The sequence below is a fragment of the Myotis daubentonii genome, chromosome 2 (assembly GCF_963259705.1).
Source record: "Myotis daubentonii chromosome 2, mMyoDau2.1, whole genome shotgun sequence".
NCBI lineage: Eukaryota > Metazoa > Chordata > Mammalia > Chiroptera > Vespertilionidae > Myotis > Myotis daubentonii.
This window is the reverse complement of record NC_081841.1, coordinates 33,599,790-33,623,400: the sequence shown is the minus strand read 5'-3', so window position 1 is coordinate 33,623,400 and position 23,611 is coordinate 33,599,790. Positions and strand designations below refer to the sequence as shown.

The 23,611-nt window shown below is 39.1% G+C and overlaps 1 protein-coding gene across 5 annotated transcripts in view; it reads left to right on the top strand.

Moving 5' to 3' along the window:
* Positions 1-23,611, top strand: part of SOX5 (SRY-box transcription factor 5) — a 980,574-nt gene that overhangs the window by 928,450 nt on the left and 28,513 nt on the right. For all 5 annotated transcript variants that reach the window (XM_059682385.1, XM_059682383.1, XM_059682384.1 and 2 more), the window contains 2 exons: positions 5,114-5,291; positions 14,885-15,030. In XM_059682385.1, coding sequence (XP_059538368.1) covers positions 5,114-5,291; positions 14,885-15,030 — 324 coding nt within the window. The remainder of the gene's footprint in view (positions 1-5,113; positions 5,292-14,884; positions 15,031-23,611) is intronic.

Genomic DNA, 23,611 nt, shown 5'->3' with positions numbered 1-23,611 from the left:
TTCTATGAATGTACATAATAGCCTTCTATTAGTGCTTACCTTAACTTACACATGTTTGCCCTATATTTATCACATACAAATTTGGAGCTATTCAGCAGACACATAAGATTATTTTTATCTATCAATTGGTATATAAAGGAAATGCGTATGATATATGCTATTTTCAAAAATTTGAACTGGCTGGGTTGGCTCAGTAGATAGAGTGTTGGCCTGCAGACTCAAGGGCCTGGGTTTGATTCTGGTTAAGGGCACATGCCCAGGTTGCAGGCTTGATCCCCAAGTAGGAGGCATGCAGGAGTCAGACAGTCAATGAGTCCCTCTCATCATTGATGTTTCTATCTCTCCCTCTCCCTTCTTCTCTGAAATAAATAAAAATACATATTTTTTAAATAACGTTTTAACTGACAATGTAATTTAACAATTGGACCAGTAATTAACAGAAAATTGTTTTCTTCACTGCTTGATGCTGAACTTGATAGAAATGCTTTTTTTTCCCAATGCTTTCTTGACCTTGAAAATTACTTATGTTTATTTATATGTAAACTAGGACCCAGTGCACGAATTTGTGCACCTTGAACGTAACTGTGGGCCATGAGGCTGGTAGGCACAGGGGCAGGTCTCTGCCCATCCTCCACACCCCCGCAGCCCCTCCTGCTGCGACCTCCTGTCCCCTGTATGCCAGCAGCCCCACCCACTCCTGCTGCCCCCGCTCACACCCACTGACAGTGCAGAGCCATTGAGGCTGGTGCCAGCAGTGGGTGCGAGTGGCGGCTGCTGCCCCGATAGCCCCTCAGGAGCAGGGGGAGGTGGAGAAGCCCTCAGGGGTGATCAGAGCCAGCAGCCACCACTTGCATCTGCTGATGGCACCAAGTGATTGGGACTGGCATCGGGCACCAGCAGCAGATGCGAGTGGCAGCTGCAGCACTGGCTGCGGGTGTGAGTGGGGCCAGCACTGGTAGTGGGTGCTAGTGGCGGATCCAGCGCTGGTGGCAGGTGAGAGTGGGGTCGATGCTAGCTGCACATGTGATTGCCAGGTGGGACCTCAGCACGTGGGAGCAAAGAATTTTCAGTAACCACAAGAGGCTTGCCCCGATGATAGCGACCGGTGCCCCGCCTTGGCCTGGTGCCCCCACTCACCTGCTCCACTATTCCACTTCATGGCTGACACCTGCCATGTTCCATACACGCCCTCTGGTGGTCAGCACACATCATAGTGACCAGTTGTTTGGTTCGGTTGTTCTGGATGTTCTGCCGTTGGGTCTATTTGCATATTAGCCTTTCATTATATAGGATTATATATCTTAATTTTTAAATGTACATTTTATATTTAAAACTATAGGCTAATCATGCTAAGCTTTAAAATTTCTCCTAAATGAGATATTGCAAATAATAAACAAAGTAGAAAAAGCCTTACATTTGGCACTTATTGTGCATATTCATAATTAGGAGGCTACATCCCATAAATGAATAGTCCACTTCCATTTCATAGTTAGGGTGTTTTAATTTTTATCTAGTCAAGTAAAAAATAATTAAGAGAGCCCTAGCCAGTTTGTCTCAGTGGATAGGGCATCAGTCTGCGGACTGAAGGTCCCAGGTTCAATTCTGGTCAAGGGCACATGCCTGGGGTTGCTGGCTGGGTCCCCAGTAGGGGACATGCAGGAGGCAGCCGGTCAATCATTCTCTCTCATCATTGATGTTTCTATCTCTCTCTTCCTCTCCCTTCCTCTCTGAAATCAATAAAAATATTTTTAAAAAATAATTAATAGAAAATTAAACTGCTGCATTCTTCATAAATAATAGGTATTTGCTATAGTAGCTCTGTTATAAATTATTACAAGAATCAAATTGTGAAATATTATATAATGGGTCAAAATTATTTTTATAACTACCAGTATAAGGATCAAGCATATGGGTTCTTATTAATATACCATTAGCCTGGTCACACAAAGAAAGAGAATGAAAGGTCAATTATGAATGACATTTCTGTCAACTTTGGACCTGTCAACCTCTATTATGTCCTTAGGGCTTTGCACTTTTTGGATTTCAGACATCATGCTGCCTCGAATGGAGGAGAATATTAAGAACTCCAGTGGATCTCTTGCTCTGATCATTGCTTTGGGTAGTCCTTTTTCAGTATGCTCATGTAATAGTTCTTAGTGCTAAAAGCACAGCCAGTGACCTTTCACCCCATCAGCACCACAACTGCATCATCTTCAGGGACACCACCGTCATCTCTCTACACATACTCACCACTTCCTCTGAGCTGGTAAATCTCTGTAGCAACTCTGCGAACATATTCGCTCCTCTCTATTCTTTCTGCACAGTCAAGTGGAACAGCCACCTTCAGTTTCTCTAAGCATCCCCTCAAAACTTCTGCAAGAGTTGTGATGCTGTCATAGGAAGTTTTCAGGCTGTCATGACAAAAGCTAGTGGTTTCACACAGAAGGTAGTGAGCAGGTGCGACGTTTGATGGGGGAAAAGTGCCTCGACTATTTACAGCTGCATAGCAAACAGTCAATGAAGCTCCCTTCTGACAGGATATTTTGGCGGAATTTCAGGGAGAAAATGTGGATTCTAGTCCTTATTGTCTCACCGAATCTCAGTAGCATTTATTTTATTATGCACATGCATATTTTTATTTATTATTATTAGCATGTAATGCTATGTTCTGATAAAAAAAATTAAGGATTGAGCTACTATTACATCATTTTTAATGTTACCTCCTTATACTGAGGAAGTTTCTTAAAGGGGTTTGAAGCCAATACGCATATATTTTAATAATCTCCGTGTATGTTATATAAGGCAATGTCACTCAAACATTAGTGTGCATCAGAATCACCTGGGAATGCTTGTTAAAACACAGACTGCTGGAACCCACCTCCGAAGTTTCTAAGGATAAAGAATTTGCCTTTCTAACAAGTTCCCAGGTGGTGCTGGTGGTGCTAGTCCACAGACCACATTTTGAGACACAGTCATTCATACTGGAGGAGAGTAAAAAAGGGGAAACAGTACCCCTGGGTTTCTGCCAACCATAGCATCATATATATGGATTTTGGCTGACCAGCCCAACTAAATGTTCAAATTGAAAAATGGAGGGATGACTTTGCCCCAGTACTTTTAAAAAAGCTAAAGTAAACTTTTCAAAAATATATTAAGCCAGTCATGGAATTATCTTACTTCACTTTTTTACAAAATTCTATGAATCCATAAAAATTTGGTATAATGGTAATTAACTACTTATGCATCTAACATGACCCCATATTGCCATTGAATTATCTCATGGATTTTCAGGTAACTGTTCTTTTCTCTGAAACAGAAAATAGAATTGAAAAAAAAAAAGTTAGCCATTTTCCCTAGCCTGTTCATAGGTTTCGTAAGTACAGCTAACAATAAAATCTAGCAATAAACCACTTTAAAATATAAATTAGAAATAGGTGTTATATTACACCATTTTACCATTTTTATAAAGTGCCTTGTTCCAGTGTTTTTTAGTAAATATATACATAAAATTTTGTATGCATTAATTAACATGTTTATTAACAGGTTTCAATGTCACACCATTTGATTCAAACTGTTCCAATTTTGACAAGTTATCCTGCTACTACTGGTAGATATTTTATGTACCTAACTCATGAAGATTAAACAGTAGCTAAGTGGAAACTATATATATATATTTAAATATATTTTATTGATTTTTTACAGAGAGGAAGGGAGAGGGATGGAGAGTTAGAAACATCAATGGGAGAGAAACACCAATCAGCTGCCTCCTACACACCTCCTACTAGGGATGTGCCAGCCACCAAGGTACATGCCCTTGACCGGAATCGAACCCGGGACCCCTCAGTCCGCAGGCCAACGCTCCATCCACTGAGCCAAACCGGTTAGGGCTGTATATATTTTTTAAATCCTCACCCAATGATATGTATTTTTTTTTTTTTGAGAGAGAGAGAGAGAGAGAGAGAGAGAGAGAGAAATTGATGTGAGAGAAACATTGATTGATTGCCTCCCATATGCACCCTAACTGAGGATGGAACCTGCAACATTTTTGATGTACGGGACAATGCTCCAACCAACAGAGCCACCTGGCCCGGGAGGAAGCTATATTTTTATTCTAAAATAATACTTATGTAAAACTGGATATAATTTAAACAATAAAATACAAGCAAATTATGTAATATTTTAATTTTAGAGCATAGAAAAGTAATAACTTTTTGTTTGTAATGAAAAAAGCAATGTCGTGTCTGATTCTTATATATTGCAATAAAAATTTAAGTGATAATTGTACTCATAAGGGCTAATATGGATAGTTATAATATAAAATGTGAACTATGCAAACTTGACCTGTGCAAGCATAGAACAATTGAAAATCACGATACCTGCTGAACTGACTACATACAAATCTTTATACCACCATGTAGTGCACTGTAAGGAAAATATATAAAACAAATTTGGATTTTAAAAAATGTAATGTTAAATGTTTAGAACATTGTTGCACACAAATAGTACATATTAATAAAATGCTAATTATATTGTTTCAATTTTTTATTAAACCAAAAAGTGCTCCTAGGAAACTTAAGAAAAGGGGTTATTTTCTAACAGTTAGAAAGTTATGTTTTTCTTTTTTGTATTTAATTTGGGGAGCAGTTCTGATCAGAGCTACACACCATTTCACTCCTCCATCATGGATGTTCCAGGAACTCTACCTAAGCACCAGGCTACAAAGATGCTTGGGACTCAAACCCTGTTCTCTGGAGGTTGGATAAAAGCTATCTACATCATAATTTTATATGAACAATGTATTGTCTCTCAATAAAAATGAATAGTACAAATAATAGCTCTTTCAGAATATTTCTTACAGGTGACATCAGTTATGTGCTTTCTGGATAGTTGAGTGTACTTATCCTTTATCTAATACAAAAGGTGTTTCATAATATGTAGTTCACAGTGACGTTTTTGACAGTTGACCAAACATTTGTGATGTTCAGGTTGAATGCTAAGATCACTGACTGGTAGAGTAACTTGATGGGAAAGGACAGGCACTCTACCTGTGTTTTTCTAGGCGTTTGTAATCAGCTTTTCCTTATCACAACTCATGTTCTAATGATCATTGCAGGATGAAGTGGCACAGCCACTGAACCTATCAGCTAAACCCAAGACCTCTGATGGCAAATCACCCACATCACCCACCTCTCCCCATATGCCAGCTCTGAGAATAAGCAGTGGGGCGGGCCCCCTCAAAGCCTCTGTCCCAGCAGCATTAGCTAGTCCTTCAGCCAGAGTTAGCACAATAGGTAAGTTCTGTTTCTTTTGTTCTTGCTGATTTTCTGTTTGTGGCAATTGAATTAAATCATCTTTTAATGGCAAATCACACATACCCTGTGCATGGCTTTAGTTCCATACGAGAGTTCCAATTTGATGAGCCTCATAGGTCTGTTTTAACGTGCAATTGGAATTTGTAACTGAACTCCAAGTTATAATTTCCCCCTGAAAATCAAATTGAACTGCTTATGTTTGCTGCTATAACTGATGTTCCTAAGTTTATATAAAAGAGGCCTAATGTCTAATCACAGAGAGCAGTGGTTCCAGAATGCTATTGTCTGGTGACTTGCCTTTTCCATCACTGAAATTTATTTTTATATTTTTTGATGTGTACAGAGTATACATAATAATGAATTACCTTCTGCCTGGTTTAGCAGTCAACCATCAGGATGTGAAGTTTGTTTAGTTCCACACTTGAAATTTACCTGAATATATTAAAAGTATTATAAAAAGTTGATAGCTTCATTTCTCCAAAATTGTCATTTCAGTAGAGTAGCTAAACACTAGAAAATGTTTCTCATATGTAATACTTTCAACAATAAAGATTTAATTTTTTAAAAAGAAATGCTTCTATAAGCTTTTAAAATTTTTAATAGTTTTTATTTTAGTAACATAAATTAGACAGCACTTAACTAATCACGCATTTATTAAAATGTTTGTCATTTGTATATAGTTATGAGGAGGCTAGCACAGACCAATCCTCAAGGAGCTCAGGGTTTATTTGGGGGCAGGGGGAATCATCCTACAGCACAAGTCAGCCATAGTAAGTAATATTCCAGAGCACAGTTACAATCCTTTGGTCATAAAGAGGAGAGTGTTGAATTCTATTTGGGAAGGATCAAGGGATGCTAAGCTGGGGATAATCTATTTCAAATGGAGCCTTGAAGAAGAGTTATAGCCCTAGAAATTTAGACTGTAAAAAAAAAAAAAAACCCCACACAAAAACAAAACAAAAAAACCCCAGCGAAATAGTACACTTTTGAGAAACATTGATTTGGCTAGATATAAAATGAGGATGTAGTAGAAAGTGATCAGAGCTAAAACTGAATGGGGCAGAAAAGTTAAAGAACACGAAGAATAAAAACATTAGGATTTAGTTGGAGCTCATGGGTAGGTAGACTCAGAGAAGGGTTAGTACAAGGGTATAGCAGAATTTTAATTACAACTATTTGAAGAATATGAGGGGAAAAAAGAGCAGTTGATATATAGACCAGTCTCTTTGTAAGCTTGATGTTGAAAAGTAATTTTGAGAAGACTGAGTAGTGATGGTTTTAGAATAGAAAAGTCATATTATTTTTCAAAGGGAATAAGAATTGGAGAGATGTATAGATATAAAAGAGTGCATCAGTGATGATGCAACAACAAGAGATAAGGAGAAAGGATTAACTTTGGAAAGGAGAAAAGTCCATTGTTTTTTCTAAGACTGAAGGAAATAAAGAAAGAAGAAGTAAAGTTGTGAAGAAATTGTGGGATGGATAGAAAGAAAGCTGAAGGGATGTATTCCAATTGCTTCCATCTTCACAAAGATTCCAGGTTATTTGCCAACAGAAAGTCAGTGTGGGCCAGTGGGGCAGCAATAAGAAGAGAAACAATGAAAACTTAAATTCTGAGAAGTCTGAAAAAGGCTGGGTGCATGTGTGCTTTTTATTATTACGCACCATTCTGTTATGGTCAAACTCTCAGTCACTCTGCTCAACATCCTTAATGGACACCAAGATAAAGACTTGCTTTCATGTCCTAAGTTGGTAAAAAACAATACTTTATTTGGCAAGAATGATTTATTTCCATAATAGACATGAAGGCTTATCCTAGTAGATATCACAATGTTGGTATATGAGTTACTTTTGTAATATCATTAGAACTAGAATATTAAACTAATGGAATAATTAATGCATTTGCATTTTTAGATGAGGATTTTATACATTAGCATTCCAAAGATTAAGTATAAGAAAATATTTTAGAAAGGCAAGAATATATTTAATGATATTTGTCATCTGACTTTCTCCACTACTAAAACTTCTCTTATTTTGTTCCCTGAAACATCCCTTCACCACACACATATTCCTCATATTTTCCAAGGAGTTGAGGGCACTACAATTTGCTTTTCTCTTTTCAACAAATGGCAGATGTTGAAAGCTGAAACTATAATGAGTAATAATGTAGTTGGATAAAAGCTGTGAGCATTAATGGTGTTGTAAAGGTCACTCCTGAAAGAAGAATTAATGTGTTATGCCATTAATAAAGCATGGAAAACTGTGAACTAAAAGATAACTAAAGGTATCATTAATGACATGGGTTCATTGTTATATACCTACCAGCCATAAATATAGAAAGTGAGTTTTTGAGGTTGGTGACCAATATTACAGTATATTATATAAGGACATTTTTAATATGGTTAGCAAATGATAGGCAGCTCCAAAGAAAGAATCCTTAAAAGCCAGGGAACGTTCAGATGATTGATGGATAATTTTAGATGCTCTTGACCAGATGTTATCTTTCCCTCATTGGCCGTTTTCACTTACGTTGCACATGTATAGAACACTTTTAACTTTTTTCAAAGCATTTTTAATCTATTTTCTCACTGCAGTTAATTTTAGACGTATAGAGCCTTAACTAGATGGAGCAGATATCCATATCAAATAGTCAAAACTTATTTTACAGATAAAGAACAGAGGCCTACAGCGGCTAAGTGCTTACTAGGGATTCTAAGTAAGTTGCTCTCATGGTGTAGATAGCTCTGTGACTCTGTTTATTACCTCTGGTTTAGTTTCAAGGAAACACATACACAGAAACTTAGCAACTTGGCCAACTCACATCCAGTGGAGGTTGAGGCCTTAAAATCAGAGTCCAGGTTGGGATGCTTTAGTTGTAGTTATTGCCTATTGGTAGTCTCTCTGTATTACATGCTTTAATCAGGCATCTATTTAACCTTTCACTCATTCATCCAATAGATGGGTATTGAACATCTTCTCTATGCCATACATTTTGCTAAGCCTGGAGGATAAGCAGGTGAAAGAGTTGGACTGAAGCTTAGATGCCATGGTCTTTGTTCTATCATCTCTAAAACACTAAAACATATTATTCTTACTCTTCATTCCTGATGGATAAGTAAAATTTTGCCTGAGCAAATGTGTGTACACACACAGATTCAATAAGATGAAGGAAAACACTTTGAGGTCCATTAATTTGGTATTTTATTTCTGCAACTTGCTCATTTAAAATATGATGCCATGAAGGAAAATATTAGCTCAAATACATTTACATTTTTTATGAGAAAAACTTTTTCTGAGGGTAAGTTACTGAACAAGAATTGTGTAATAGTTACATAGGTAACCATTGGATTATCAGGAAGTTAGGGGTATCATTCAACATCTGGCAATTAACATTCACAAAACATTTTACAATTTACAATTTGCATTCATGTTTATTATTCAACTAATTCTTGAGAGATTTCACATGTGAAGAAATAACAAGGTGCCCAAAATTTGATGATGATATGATGTCAAAAATCGTAAAAAATATTAATATGTATTGAAAATAATTTAAAACACCTGGGCCTTTACTTTTACTTATAGCTGAACAACCAAATGTAAAATAAGTATGTACTAAATAAGAATTTGTATTGCCCTAATAGCACTTATTAAGCTCATGAATTTTAATAAATCCATGATATATAGTACAGGCTTCCATTGATATGATGACATAGAAAAATCAATGAACTTGGAATTATAAACTGGAAACTTTCAACTCAGAAATATGCATTTATTTCTTCAACAGTCTGCCATGTGCCAAAGGAATAAAAGACTAAAAGAAAAAAAAAATTCCCTCAAGTAGTGAGTTCAGAGACTGGTGTGAAAGACAAATTTAGAAAATGAGCTACAATGACACAGTAAGAACATTTACAAGGTTTTGAAGGAGCAGATAAATGGGAAGTACTACTGCTGCCAAGGACTATGTCTGGGGTATGTCAGCAAAGTCCTTACAGAAGAGTGACATTTAAATAAATTCCCAAACACACCAGGAAGAGAGAGTATTTCAGTAAAAGACAAGCTTGGGCGACAGAGGTGGGCGGGAGGAGGAAGGCTGTCCTTAGAACAGGAAATAGTTCCGTGCAGCACAGAACTCCTGAGAGACCAGCAAGAAATGACCCGGGAAAGATAAGCAGAGTTGACATCATGAAGAGATGTTTAGGCCATTTTAAAGTGTTTGGAGTTTATCCTAGAATGACGTTTCGTGGGGAGCATTAAAGTGTTTCCTGTTTCAGTATATTTGGGAAAGGCTGCATATTATTGTTACTTCTTGCAGATCCACGATGCACATGAACATATTCAAGATTTTGAGAATTTGTGCATTGAAGAAACCTTTTTAACTTTCATTAGTATTTTCCACATTTATTGGAACATGGGGTCATTTTGCTTCACAAAATCATCATCTTATAATGCTCCCTTAATCACTGGGGTACCAAGAGATGAGCTTTTTAATCAGGTAAAGTGACATGATCCAAATTCCTTGTTTTGGGATATTTTGGAATGTTGTATCTGCAAGCAGAGTAGAAGATGGATTCAAGGGCATAAGCCTGAAGATAAGGAAACCAGTTAGGAGGTTATGGCATTAGCCCAAGTGAGCTATGAGGTGGCTTCAGCAAACGTAGGGCATGTGGGGATCGAGAAGAAGCACATGAGAGAGCGAGGAGCAGACAGAGCTGTCAGGGCTCGGTTGTGGTTGCCTTTGATATGTTTGGGTAAAGGAGGTGTCTTAGATGACTCCCAGGTGACGGCATGGCACCTGGCATGGGCTATGGGTGTAGAAAGAACAGATTGAGGAAGTGGGAGATGATGAATTCTGTTCTAGACACGCTGAGTTTCAGATACTCATGGGACATTCAAGTAGAGAACCTTAGGAGGCAGATGTATGTAACTAGGAATAACGATTTGAGTCAGACAGTAGATATTTCACAGTACTAGGAATCACCCCTTGACTCTTAGGATTATGTTTAGGACCAAATGTGATCTATTGAATTCTAAGGCTGATGCAACCAATCACAAACTGGGTAGCTTGAAACAAATTTATGCTATCACTGATTGGAAGCTAGAAATCCAAAGTCAAAGTGTCAGTAGGGATTAGTTCCTTCTGGAATGTCAGGGGAAATCTGTCTCATGCTTCTTGATTAGCTCCTAGTGGTTGCTGGCAGTCCTTAGCGTTCCTTGATTTTCAGATGCAAAATCCAAACTTTGCCTCCATAGTCACATGACCTTCTTCCCTGTGTCTCCTTATGTCAAACTTTCCTTTCTCTCATAAGGACACCAGTCGTTGGATTAAGGCCCACCCTAAAATCAGGGTGATCTCATTTCAATAGAGTCTATTAAGGACTGTATTTCTAAATAAAGTCATATTCACAGATACAGGGGTTAGCCTGAGACAGGGACATTTCCTATTGAGAGACACAATCTACTGGTACTTCCTGCTTTTCCTCCTACCTTTCAATGTTGGTTTATTTTCATTGTGGAGTAGCCATTACTCGCTTTTTCTGTTTAATTTTACCCTTGCTAAGATTGGACTTGCCCATTTGCCCATTTTTTCTGCCTCTGAAAATATATAAAAGGGTCTTTTTTAATTTTAAGAATTTTGATGTTAGTGGTTAAGAAGCAACACTGAGATGTAAAACATCAAGTTGTGGTAAATTTTATAAGATTACAGAATCTGGCGACTCTGGTGATGATTCCTAACCTGTGCTTCCCACATTTCATCTGGGATGCTAACTGGAGCCATACTGGCCTTTGTCCTCTCACTTCCCTCCCAAGATTGAGGTTCACTGAGTCTCTCCTAGACACATGCCCATCTTCAAATCCTGCCTGTAGATACAATCGCTGCCTCAGTATATAATGAAGGAAGAATAAGATGTATCAGGTCATCATTTTGGGCCTTTTTGGACTCTGATGGGGGACTTCTATTTAACTGAACCACTCTCTCAACAAGAAATGACACCTCCTCTTGGACTATAACAAGACTGCTGAGGTACACATATCTTGGAAATGAAAGCAGAAAGAAAAAAAAAGGAATAATGCTTTTTGCTGTCTTCTCAGATATCAAGAGCTATATACACCTTCACATGTATTATTTTATGTAATTCTTCCATTGAGGTTACATTTATTTTACAGGTGAGGGAAGTGGAAACTCAGTGAGATTATTGTAATTTGTCAAATATCACATTTTCTGAGAATTAGAAACCCAGATCCATCTGAACCCAATGCCCAAATCTTCTCTGTTTCACTAACGCTATTTGGCAAATGAACCGCCAGTTACAGAATAACTGTCAGGGACCACTTGTGATACTAAAAAAAAAACACAGATTAACTCATCTAATCTTCACATTTTCATTGTGACCAATGAGACCACTGAGACTTAGAAAAGTGAAATAACTTTTGCAATTTATATAGCTAGTAAGTGGCAAAGCTAGGATTTTACTTCAGCATTGTCCAACTCTAAAACACACACTTCTCCTGAGGGTTGAAACCTTGAAGCTCAATCTAAAGAGCAGGAGAAGAAAGGATCCCAGAAAAGGATATATAGATGGAGGAGTCAGAGAGAAGAGGGGATCCCATGCTATGATGAGAGACAAGGAAGGAAGGCATTTCAATGAGGTGATGGTGAGTGCGGTCATTCTGCAGAGAATGGAAAATGCCCCTTAGATTGGCAATTAAAAGAATACAGCAAGCAGGAACAAGATTGTAACAGGAATGGGAGAGTGAGGAAGGGACAGGAGAATTTGAATCTTTGAGAAGCTTGGCTTAGAAGGTAGAGAGACAGAGCTGGAACACGGGGACAACAAGGATGGAGAGACTTTATGTGCCTGTTTTAGAAGAGAGCCTTAGGTACTTACAAGTTGAGATGGTGGAGATGGGAGAGAAGAGCAGATGACAAATGTGAAAGAAAATAACCGATGATGAGGTGTAGGAATCTAGAACATGAGTGCAAGGGATTAGCCTTGAATGAAAACAGAGGCACCTTTTTACTGACACAAGAAGAGGCATACATGGAGATAGATTTGAAGCTGCATGGGGTAACAGTGGGCGGGGTAGGGTAAGGAGCAGGAAGGTGAAATTCCGTCTTTTTGGTCTTTTCAAAATCAGAGGCCAGACCATTTGCCAAGAGAGGGAGTCAGCAAGGGTGGGAATTTGGTGACTATGATTAGAAAAAAATGTAAAGAACCACCAAACAATCCCATTAAGATTCAGTCTATGGTATATAAATGGCTTTTATGATTTAACACAAGAGGTACAAATATTAGAATTCCAGATAGCATGTTAACCAAAACTCAAGAGTCTCTAAGAGCAAGAACATTTACTTGAAAGTAAACTTCTATTTCCACCTGCACAGGAACACATACCTTAACTTGGAACTAGCCATGACAGAGCATATGTCCATCAGTCATTTATCCTGTAACAATTTGCATTCATTTTGCATCTATATTAATTATTTTTCCTTCACAATGTTATATTGGCAGCACCTAAAAAACATAAAGAATTAATACTTGTATTCAGTGTCATGTGTCAAACCATTTCACACATATATGTGCTCTGGAGAAGCTAAATACACTACAAAAATGTGCGATGCCTGGTTGTACATATACAGGGGTTAGAAGGTAGGAAAATCAAGCGGTCCACTTAGGATGTTACTAAAAGAACATATACCAAGACCATCACTGCCATATCAGAGCTGTATTGCTTTCTAGAGTGGTAGTATTTATAAACAGAATACCTCAAGAATCATATATCAAGAAGCTTGTCCAAGTCAGCATAATATAATGTTAAAGCAACCATCTTTTATAGTAAATATTAACCTTGTAGGTCTGACCTTCAGTCAGTTATTCATATGGAAAATAAGACAATAATTAATAAATAAGAATAAGCTGTTTCACGTACTCACAACTGCAAACCTACTTTTGCCCCACCCTGCATAGTAGGTCCAGGCTTCCTCTTGCATGGACTGCCCTAGAACTTATCTTTCTGCTTGAAGGAAAGCAGAGGACAAGGTCTGGTCTGTGCACAGTAAGGGGTGGGGGGAGGCAGTGCTGCCCTAATCTCACATCAGCTTCTTCAATAGAAATGTCTAGGCAGCAAGTGGGATTCTATGTGTTTTGGCAATCAGCAGATCAGATAGAAGAGCCTCGCTATACAACGAGGATGTGTAATCTGACATGATTAGACAAGGCTCTTTAGTACCAGAACATTCATAATTGAGACAAAGAAATAGTATTATTAACACTTTCCTAACACGGCAGCTAGCCATTTTATATTTCCTTTCTTTAATCTTAGTGTTTTTCAACAAATCATGGGATTTAATAGCGTGTTTTGGCAGATTAGAGGATTTATGGCCCAGATGTTTTTTGTTCTAAAAATGGATTAGGGTGTAAAGTTTGCTGGAATCCATGGAACATGTTGAGGCAAGCCGGTCATTTTATGTGTGATTAGTGCCTGCCTTCTGTCTCACAGTCCCTCCATCTGTCACCATACACCAATGGATCTGGTTAGATTTAGCCTCATGTCACAAACAAGTCCCTTTTCTGGGCAATATCATATTATAGATTTAGTTTATGCCATTTTATGCCCTAGTTAAAAGATAGGGAGAGCGAAAGATGAGATATTAGCTTGCCTTTCAATATTTGTGAAACAAATCCTTTCTCGTTGGTACTCTACCTTAAAATCATGCAGATTATCATAATAATGGGCATCAAATAAAAAAAATGACCAGTGTTAAAATTAAGTTAAGAAATGTTTTGCTCCTTACACCTGTTATTCTTTAAAAGACATATTTGGCAGTGTTTTTGTTTGTTTTGTTTTTCTCTTTTTCTAACTCTGGATTGTAGAGCTGCAGATACAGGCTGGTCATTTGACCATCTTATTAAGAGTATGAATTGTGTGACTATTCTTACCAGTAGCCACATTTTTTTAAAATCAAACAATTACAGGTGCTTGGTTACATTCTGTGCTTGAAATTTAGCCTCTTAACTATTACAAGTATGTATCCGTAGCAAACCACTGCCACCTGGGGTTTATTTCACTGTAATCCGATTCAGGGCCAAAATGTTCTTCTTTGTCAGTTAATAATGATTTATTTTTCCTTTAAGTAACAACCTGGAAGTGCTATGCCCAAACTTTAAATTGGCCTTTTTAATGCTATGAGAGTATCAGTAATTATAGTGATAATTATCAATATCTTCATTTTGTGGTAACATTAAAAGAAATCTTACATGAAAAGAAATCAAAGATAGGTTTTATTTTTGCACTACAAAATATTCAGATAATTAAAAATAGTTTCTGTAAAAACTATATTTCAAACTTCTTTTCAAGTGTGTGGAAACAGCTACCTTTCACTTAGTATTATGCTTCAATTACAGATGTTTGGCAATATGTTCATGTATGACGTATTCATTCATTTAGACAAATCCCACTCAGAAATTCTTATATGCCAGACACCAGCCACTACCCAAAAAAGAAGTGATTGTTGCGGTTAAGGTGTCCACGCATGTGTACAAAACATGGTCTTTGCTCTGTTGCATCTTCAGGTTATTTAAATGACCATGACGCTGTCACCAAGGCAATCCAAGAAGCGCGGCAGATGAAGGAGCAGCTTCGGCGGGAACAACAGGCGCTTGATGGGAAGGTGGCTGTTGTGAACAGTCTAGGTCTCAATAACTGCCGGACAGAAAAGGTTAGTTCTTAAAGTACCTGGCTTTCCGAAAACACTTAAATCGCCGGAATGCTTTTCTTCTTTATTATCTTTGCATCTTCTCATCATCTCAGAGTAATAGTCCTCCTCCCTTTTTCCTTTGTCAATACAGAAATCTCCATGTCCATCCGAATCAAAACCAGCCCCAAATAGGCAGGCTTGTATTTCTCTTGTTTTCATCTTCAAACCTTATTGACAATATCTTTCTCTGCCCTCCATTTGTATTGAAATGAAATGGCACTTGAGATAGCTGAATCTTAGTGAAAGTTCTGCTTCCCAGAGATGCTTAACTTGTATTTGGGGATGAGCTGGATTTGAAAATGCTGGATCTTCTTTAACCAGCATAAGCTTGGATGATGCCCATGCTCATAGTCTAAGCATCTAGGATCCTGAGCTGGTCATATGTTTCTAATGCAAAACACTGTCAAGTTTTAGGTGGATGGCACAGCTGGCAAATTGGACTTTATCATAAAACAAAATGTGATTTTTAAAACTTGGACATTATTCTTCTACCTAAGCCCATTGAAACTTCTGAATTTTTCTGAAATGTGACAATTTTAAACTTGTTTTGTGTAAAATACATTATATTATTTTCAGAAAAATATTATAAGTTCTAGAAAGCTCAAAGTGGTTTACTTCTTGTGGTAATGTTTGATATGTTTTGAAATGAAATTTTAAAGTGTTTTTGAATCTCCTGTAAACAATCCTCTAGCTATATAGACACAATAGATAAAAGGGGGGAAATGATCAGCTACTTAGCAATAAACTGGGAAACATGAGTCAAACAGGGCTGTACAGAATGAGCAGTTTGCTAATCTGGAGAGGTTCCTGGGTTCCCAGGTTTTATATGGAATTCGATGTATAAACTCTAAATAGCTAGCAATCTGCATAGTGAAGGGAAATATATGCATGACCCTGTCACAACCGTACCTTTTTTCTGGTCCAAACATGGGTCAAAAGGTGGAAGAAACTCTTTCAAGCCTGTTCGGTTTCTGGAGGGGAGAGCAGATCATGGGTCAGTCTCTCATCCCCTGCAATCTCACAGTGTGAGAAGGTGCTGGTGCAGCAAGAAGGGGACAACCTTTCTCTAGCTAAGCGCCAGAGAGGAGGCAAAGTGAAGTGACAGCTCCGAGAAGGAAGGGAGGGTCGCAAGCATAAAGGAATTTATATTCAAATATTTAAACATTCTTGAAAGGATGCTTGAACAGAAATTCTTTTTTTTTTTTTTTTGCTCCCCATGTAGAAATGAGTTTAACACTCAGCCAGATGCTAATGCAAAGTGACTCGAGCTATTCCTCGCAAGCATAGCTAAATTGCCGTTATTTGTTAAGTGCATTGAATTCAGCTGTGGATACAGCAGTTGGTTGCATTCAGCAAGCATCTGTACCCTTTTTTTTCCTAATCCTCCAAAGCAGAGACAACTCTACCTATCTCCCCCCTCTCCTCCCCTGTGCTGGCTGGGACTTGTCAAGTGACAACCGACCAAATCCTTTTGGACAGGAAGGCTTCATCCCAAGTTCTATATACTTGCAAAACAGGCCTTGTGGTTGGATCAGGGAGCCCATTAAGAGCACTTTGATGGTATGGAAATTTATCTTCATGAATCTCCTAGGCCCCTAAGCAGCATGCTGTTTAGCTCTGGTTACAGATCAGTCATTCTCATCGGAGGGCAATAATTGTGCTGACGGCTTGTAAGGCAATGGTAGTACATAGAATAATCCCGGGCCCTCCACCATGACACTGCGAGTTAATCTTCTCTAATACAGATCGGCTGTTGTTCTAACACATGACTTCATGCAGGCTCCAGTGACTCTGCTCAGCCTTTTGATTAAGTAACAGGAGTGGAACCATCTGCATTCACTTTATTCCATAGCGTCTATTGTTAGGGGTCCTCATTGCCACTTCTTGTTCCCCCTCCACCATCACACTTTATTTTATTTCTCTGATTAGCACCTCCTATTTGAGGTGTAGGAGTTAGATTGCCTCTGTGGAAAGCTACTGCTTTTAATTTTTCTGTCTCTTTTGTAGAATTATAATGACTTTTTTAAAGACTATTTTTGAAGTAATATTTGCCAAAATCTGCTGCCCAATTAATATGTCTTCATTCTCAAGAAGGTTAGCATTCCCAAATCTCTTCACCATGCACTTTCGATGCAGTTGAGTTATGTCTTCAATTAAAGTCTTATATTTTTATGGGGTTTTAAGTGAAACTCTTAAAACATGAAGGCAAGCAGTTCCACTGTTTTATAATATGGCTAACTCTTGTAATGCATAGGTAAACCTTTCGGCAGGACCCAAACTAGTTCATCCCTTGTTACCCTTGACACCTGAGAATGAACTGAGGTTACTGAACCTCTCTTAGAAACAGGTATTACTGTGGTTGCCTTTTCTTGTTGAACTAGCTTGGGTGTCACTTCCACAATGTCAATGATTGATATTCGTCTGTGCAACTCATGGGACTAAAATGATGTCAAATTTACATATTTAATTAGTAATTATTCAACATTAGCATCCATTATCTATTAAGGATGGGGCTGTGTACTTGAGGTGCTATCTATAATAATAAAAGCATAATATGCTAATTAGACCAAACATCCTTCTGGTCGACCTTCCAGATGAAGCTGAGGCTGCGAGGACTGAGGTAGCCACTGCAGCAGGCAGGGGCTGGGGCAGAGGAGACGAATTTCGTGCATCAGGCCTCTAATCCTATCTAATAATAGAGAAACATGGTAATTAACCATAACTTCGCTACCCTTCCCATTGGCTAATCAGTGAGATATGCAAATTAACTGCCAACCAAGATGGCGGCCAGCAGCCAGGCAGCTGAAGCGAACAGGAGGTTTGCTTGCTCCAGTGAAGGAGGAAGCCAAGGTTCCCTGCCTGCTGCTCCTGGGCTCTGAGCTGCAGTCTAAGAAACAATGTTGCAAATATAGAACCTAAACAAACCCCAGAAACCTGCTTTCAGCCAGCCGGGCCTCAGAGCTGGAGTTAAAACAGTGTTTCAATTATAGAACCCAAACAAACCCAGAGACCTGCTTTCAGCAGCCGAGGTCTCAGAGCTGGAGCCGGCCTCAGAGCTAAAGCCAGCTCTCAGCTCCAGTGACAGCCATAGAAGTTAAATAAATCCCAGAATTAAAAAGAAAAAAAGAAAAAAAGGAGAGGTTGGGAGCTTCAGTCACCTGCCAGCATGAAAACGGCCCTCAGCCCCTCACCCAGACTGGCCAGGCACCCCAGTGGGGACCCCCACCCTGAAGGGGGTGTGAACAGCTGCAAACAGCCATCATCCCCTCATGCAGGCTGGCCAGGCACCCAAGCGGGACCCCCACCCTGATCCAGGACACCCTTCAGGGCAAACCAGCCGGCCCCCACCCGTGCACCAGGCCTCTATCCTATATAGTAAAAGGGTAATATGCCTCCCAGCACCGGGATCAGCAGAGCAGTGAGGCCTCACTGCCCCTGTGTCAAGTGGAGCCGCGAGGCCTCCCAGCACCAGGATCAGCGGAGCAGCAAGGCCTCTTAGCACCGGGATCAGCTGAGCAGCAAGGCCTCACTGCCCGGGTGTCAAGTAGAGCCACAAGGCCTCCCAGCATCGGGATCAGTGGATCAGCGGAGCTGCAAGGCCTCCTGGCCTCTGGAGCAGCATGACAGGGGGCAGCGCCCAAACCCCCTATCCGCCCTGCTCTGTGTGTGACAGGGTATGGTGCCCCAACCCCCCTGATGGGCCCTGCTCTGTGCGTGACAGGGGGCAGCGCCCCAACCCCCTGATTGGCCCTGCTCTGTGCGTGACAGGGGGTGACGCCGCAACCTCCCCATCGACCCTGCCTTGAGTGTGACAGGGGCTGGTGCCCCAACCCCCCAATCGGCCCTACCCTGAGCATGACTGGGGGTGGCATCACAACCTCCCGATCTGCCCTGCTCTGTGCATGACAGGGGGCAGCGCCCCAAATCCCCAATTGGCCCTGCTCTGAGCCCAATCAGGGGCTGCACCTAGGGATTGGGCCTGCCCTCTGCCACCCGGGAGCAGGCCTAAGCCAGCAGGTCGTTATCTCCCGAGGGGTTCCAGACTGTGAGAGGGCACAAGTGGGGCTGAGGGGCACCCCCTCGCCAGTGCACAAATTTTTGTGCACTGGGCCTCTAGTATTTAATAAGAAAATATGTCCTCTGCCAAATTATTATTTTGACTGTTAATCATAGCATATTTATGTTAGTAGGCCTAACTATGGGATTAAATAAGGACCCCACATTGCTTAGCATATCAGATCAGTTATATACCTGAGTTGTCAAAGTGCATGCCTATTCTTCCATATAAAGTGACATCACTATACATAGTGGGTATTTCCCTAGTACCTACCTTTTATAATCACCCAACTTTAGCCATGCCAAAGCATAGGTAGATTAGTAATTGGCTTGACATTTTGCTTCTGAGTTATTTTTTTAAAATATACATATATGTGTTGATTTCAGAGAGGAAGGAACGGGAGAGAGATAGAAACATCAATGATGAGAGAGAATCATCAATCAGCTGCCTCCTACATGCTTCCACTGGGCATTGAGCCTGCATCCCGGGCATGTGCCCCAAGAGAATCAAACTATGACCTCCTTGTTCCTAGGTAGATGCTCAACCACTGAGCAACACTAGCTGGACTGCTTCAGAGTTCTTAATGAAAGACAAACAGGGTATATGGTAACTTCTTTTTATAGTTTGCACTATTATCTTCTCATATAAATTGAATCCCATAAGGAGGATTTTTTTTTCTCCCTTAAAACAATACTCCCAATTTTTCAAACCCAGAAGATATGTTAAATGTAAGAAGTGGGTTGCCCTGGCCGGTGTGGCTCAGCTGATTGAGCATCATCCCATGCACCAAAAGGTTGCCAGTTCAATTCCCAGTCAGGGCACAAGCCTGAGTTGTTGGCTTGATACCAGTAGGGAATGTGCTGGAGGCAGTGGCAGTTGACTGTTGTATTGCTCTCACATCAATGTTTCTCTCTCTCCCTTTTCTTCTCTCTCTAAAAATTTATAAAATATATTTAAAATAAAAATAATTCTTTCTTTAAAAAAATAAAGACATGGAAGGAGTGGGTACAATAAAGGAGAGAAAAAGGTAGAAAGGAGCTGGGAGAAAGGAAATGGGAAAGAAATTGAGCCTGGTGCTTTCCAGCAGCCTAAAAGGTGATAGCATCACCTGACATCCAGATAATTGGAATCCTGCAGTGGAGAGCTGTTTTCTTGAGCACACAAACCTTACAAACATTACGTTTTCTTCACATTTCAAATAACCAATATGGTTGTCCCAACTAGAAGGTCTTTATTCGGAAGAGCTGTAATTGGGCAGTGAAAACAATTAGAAGTGTGAAGAAAGGGATGAATGTCTTTCAGTAATATGTACTGAAACACATAATGAAAGTAATTTTTACTGAAACACATTGTAATTGAAGACTTCTAAAAGAGCTTTCATTTCTTAACTTTTCTTGGAAGTGTTTCAACATACCCAAGAACTGTGTATGTCAGATTTCTTGGAAACTCTGGGACACAGTGTTATTTATAATTGTCATCTCTGGTTAATTATAGCCTGATTGTATATTCAAATAATGTGATCTTTTTACCACACAGCTCTGTTACAGATTACTTTTATGGATGGATAAGTAAACTTCTCAGGTAGGAAGGATCAGAAAGAATACCTTCATACAATTATTTTGTAAAAAAAACAACAACACCTGCTTTGCTCCCTTAACATCTAAATAGCAGTTTTGATCCTACAATCAACTGCATACTTAGGTTCTGACCTTGTGTTTGAAGGTGTCCATACCTAATAGAAGAACAATTTAAATGTAATAGAGACCCATTGCTCGGGACTGAAATAAATAATAGACCAGAAGTTTCCCTGCCCTTTTCTTTCGATGGTGTTATCCTAGGAAGATGATACCTATCCTGTAGTTAAATGCATGTATTTCAATACATGTATCAGGAAATCTAAATATAGTAGCTTCAACCAAGATTAAGTTTTATCATATAATGAAGTAAATAGCAGAAGGTTGGTGACATTAGTTTATCAGCTCAGTGATGTCAGGGTTGAAATCTTTGTGGTTCTCTTGGTTTTTCCCTTAAAGTCACAAAATGTGGTCACACCTACAGCTATAATGAAGGCAAGCAGTACAGGAAGGGGAATTTGTTTCCTCTTTGCTAATTTCAGTATTCATTCACACAGGGATGTTTTTACATTATTCTCATAGGGATGTTTCTCTACCTCTCAAGCTGACTTCCACAAACATCTCCTTTGATAGTGCTGGATCATAAACACATCTTTAAGAGGATTACTGACAAAAGGAAGAGAAATTGCATTAAATTGATCATGAATTATGTTCTTGGACTGAGAGAGACCTGATACTATCCTCCCTGAAATCAAGGGATATCTTAAGATCAAAGATTATATTGGCAGGAAAGCAAAAAATAAAAAATAAAAAAAAGGGAACCAGAGTAGCTATTGGGTAGGAAAAGGCTATTGGGAGCCACAGCTATATTAGAAAAAATGATACTAAAACTCTCAAAACTGCTCTGTTTTTATTGTTTCCTATTTGTTGTCATCTAACTAACTTGGCTTTTCTATTACATGTTGAGAGCCTTCCTTATAACTTGTCTGTGGTTCATTAAGAATTAAATTAATTGCCCTGGCCAGTGTGGTTCAGTTGGTTGAGCATTGTCCAGTGTTCTGTGCACCAAAAGGTCAAGGGTTTAATTCCCTATCAGGGCACATACCCAAGTTGTGGGTTCAATTCCAAGTCAAGTAGATTCCCAGTCAGGGTGCATATGAGAGGCGACCGATCTCTCTTTCTCTCTCTCCTCTCTTCTTTCCTCTCTAAAAATTAATAAAAACGTACAAGCATGTCCAGAAGAAAACATTGCTTGGTGAAAGGTTGAATCAATAAATGTGTGTTCACACACATGTTCTCTACATGTTAAAGCCAACTTCTGTATTAGTTTTCTGATATAAAACATGTCAATCACAAAAATAAACATGCAAATACTGTGCATACATTTCTTAAGGCAGAGAATTTTATTCCCCAGATATTAATTGCCAACAATGTACCTGGAATCTAAACACCTGCACATGCTATGAATGCATTTTTAACTGCAAAGAACAACAGGTGGGAAAAATATCTTATTTTTCCTTCTGAGGTTCAGTGACAATTCTTTGCAAATTTCCATAGAATAAGAGGAAAATTTGGTGAATAACATGTATATTATAAATAATAATTTACTCAATAATGACACCAGTTTCTCTTTACATTTCTCAGTCAGATTCATAAGAAGCCTTACCACGGATGATATACCATACTGATTTGTAAATAAAGGTGGATTTTCATTACTCTGACATTAGAGAGCTCTTCTTCACAACCTCCTCTTTGCTGCCATTGTCATTCCTTTTCTTTCCCTTTAACAGAGTGCCAAACATGAAATGACAGTGACCAATGTTGACTTAATGTGGATGTTTAATAATGAAAAAAAGTGTGTCAGTCCCAGCATTAGTTACAAATGGCAGTGAGTGTATCGGATGGCAGCCCTGTAATAATTTTGCATCCATCATGCTTTCCCGATGCTTCGCTGGCCATCTGATGGATGGGGCCAGCAGTGTTAACGCTTCTGAAACTGACACAGTAGATCTGGTTCAGCATTACCTAACACATGCTCCTGCCCTTAGATAAGGAGGAGGCATGTGAGGAATTGTGAATTACAGGTTTTGCTTGCTTTGGACAAGTGATTATGAAAGGACTCATGCCTCTGCATTCAGTGGAAGATTCTACAATTAAGTCATGATTTATGGATGGCTTTTGTAGATGTTGCCTTTAGCTAAAATGCATTAGAAAAGTTAAATTAAAACTAGATACTTCAGTGGTTAGAGAAAGACTCCATGAGCAGAAAGCCATGTTAGGTAAATCCTTCAGGAGGAAATGAGATGTCATTGGAAGTGTGGCCAAGCAGGAGCTTATACTAGGTGTGTGTGTGTGTGTGTGTGTGTGTGTGTGTGTGTGTGTGTGTTAAAAAAAAGTCCCTAAACTTGCAAACCCACTGGCTAGAATTTGCCTAAGAACCAATTACAATAACAAAACTGATTGATATTTTCTCTTTATAAAAGTGAATATATATTTTTTAATCTCTACTTTACATATAATTATTTATTTGGAGACTTTAATTAAAAGGTACGCACAATCTGGTATTGAACACTTGCCTTTTATTATTGGAGTCTCCCTACTTTGCAAATTTATATAAATGGATGGGGAACTGCTTTCTAGGCAACTGAGTATTAGAAAATCTAGACCAGCTTTGTGTGTGCAAGTTGGCATTTGATCCTTAGGTTTTCTTTTCTTTTGTTTTTTTCATTCATAAAACCTTCTTAATTCTGAGCTTCTTAGCTAGGGAACACTTCTTATGGGACAGGAAGGGAGAGGAAAACCCCTTGGTGAATATTATCAGCACAGAGCAGCCAGTTTTCAAAGACCACGACAAAAAGGCAAATAGGTATTATGTCATCATCCATCCATCACTCTATATGTCAGCCTTTCA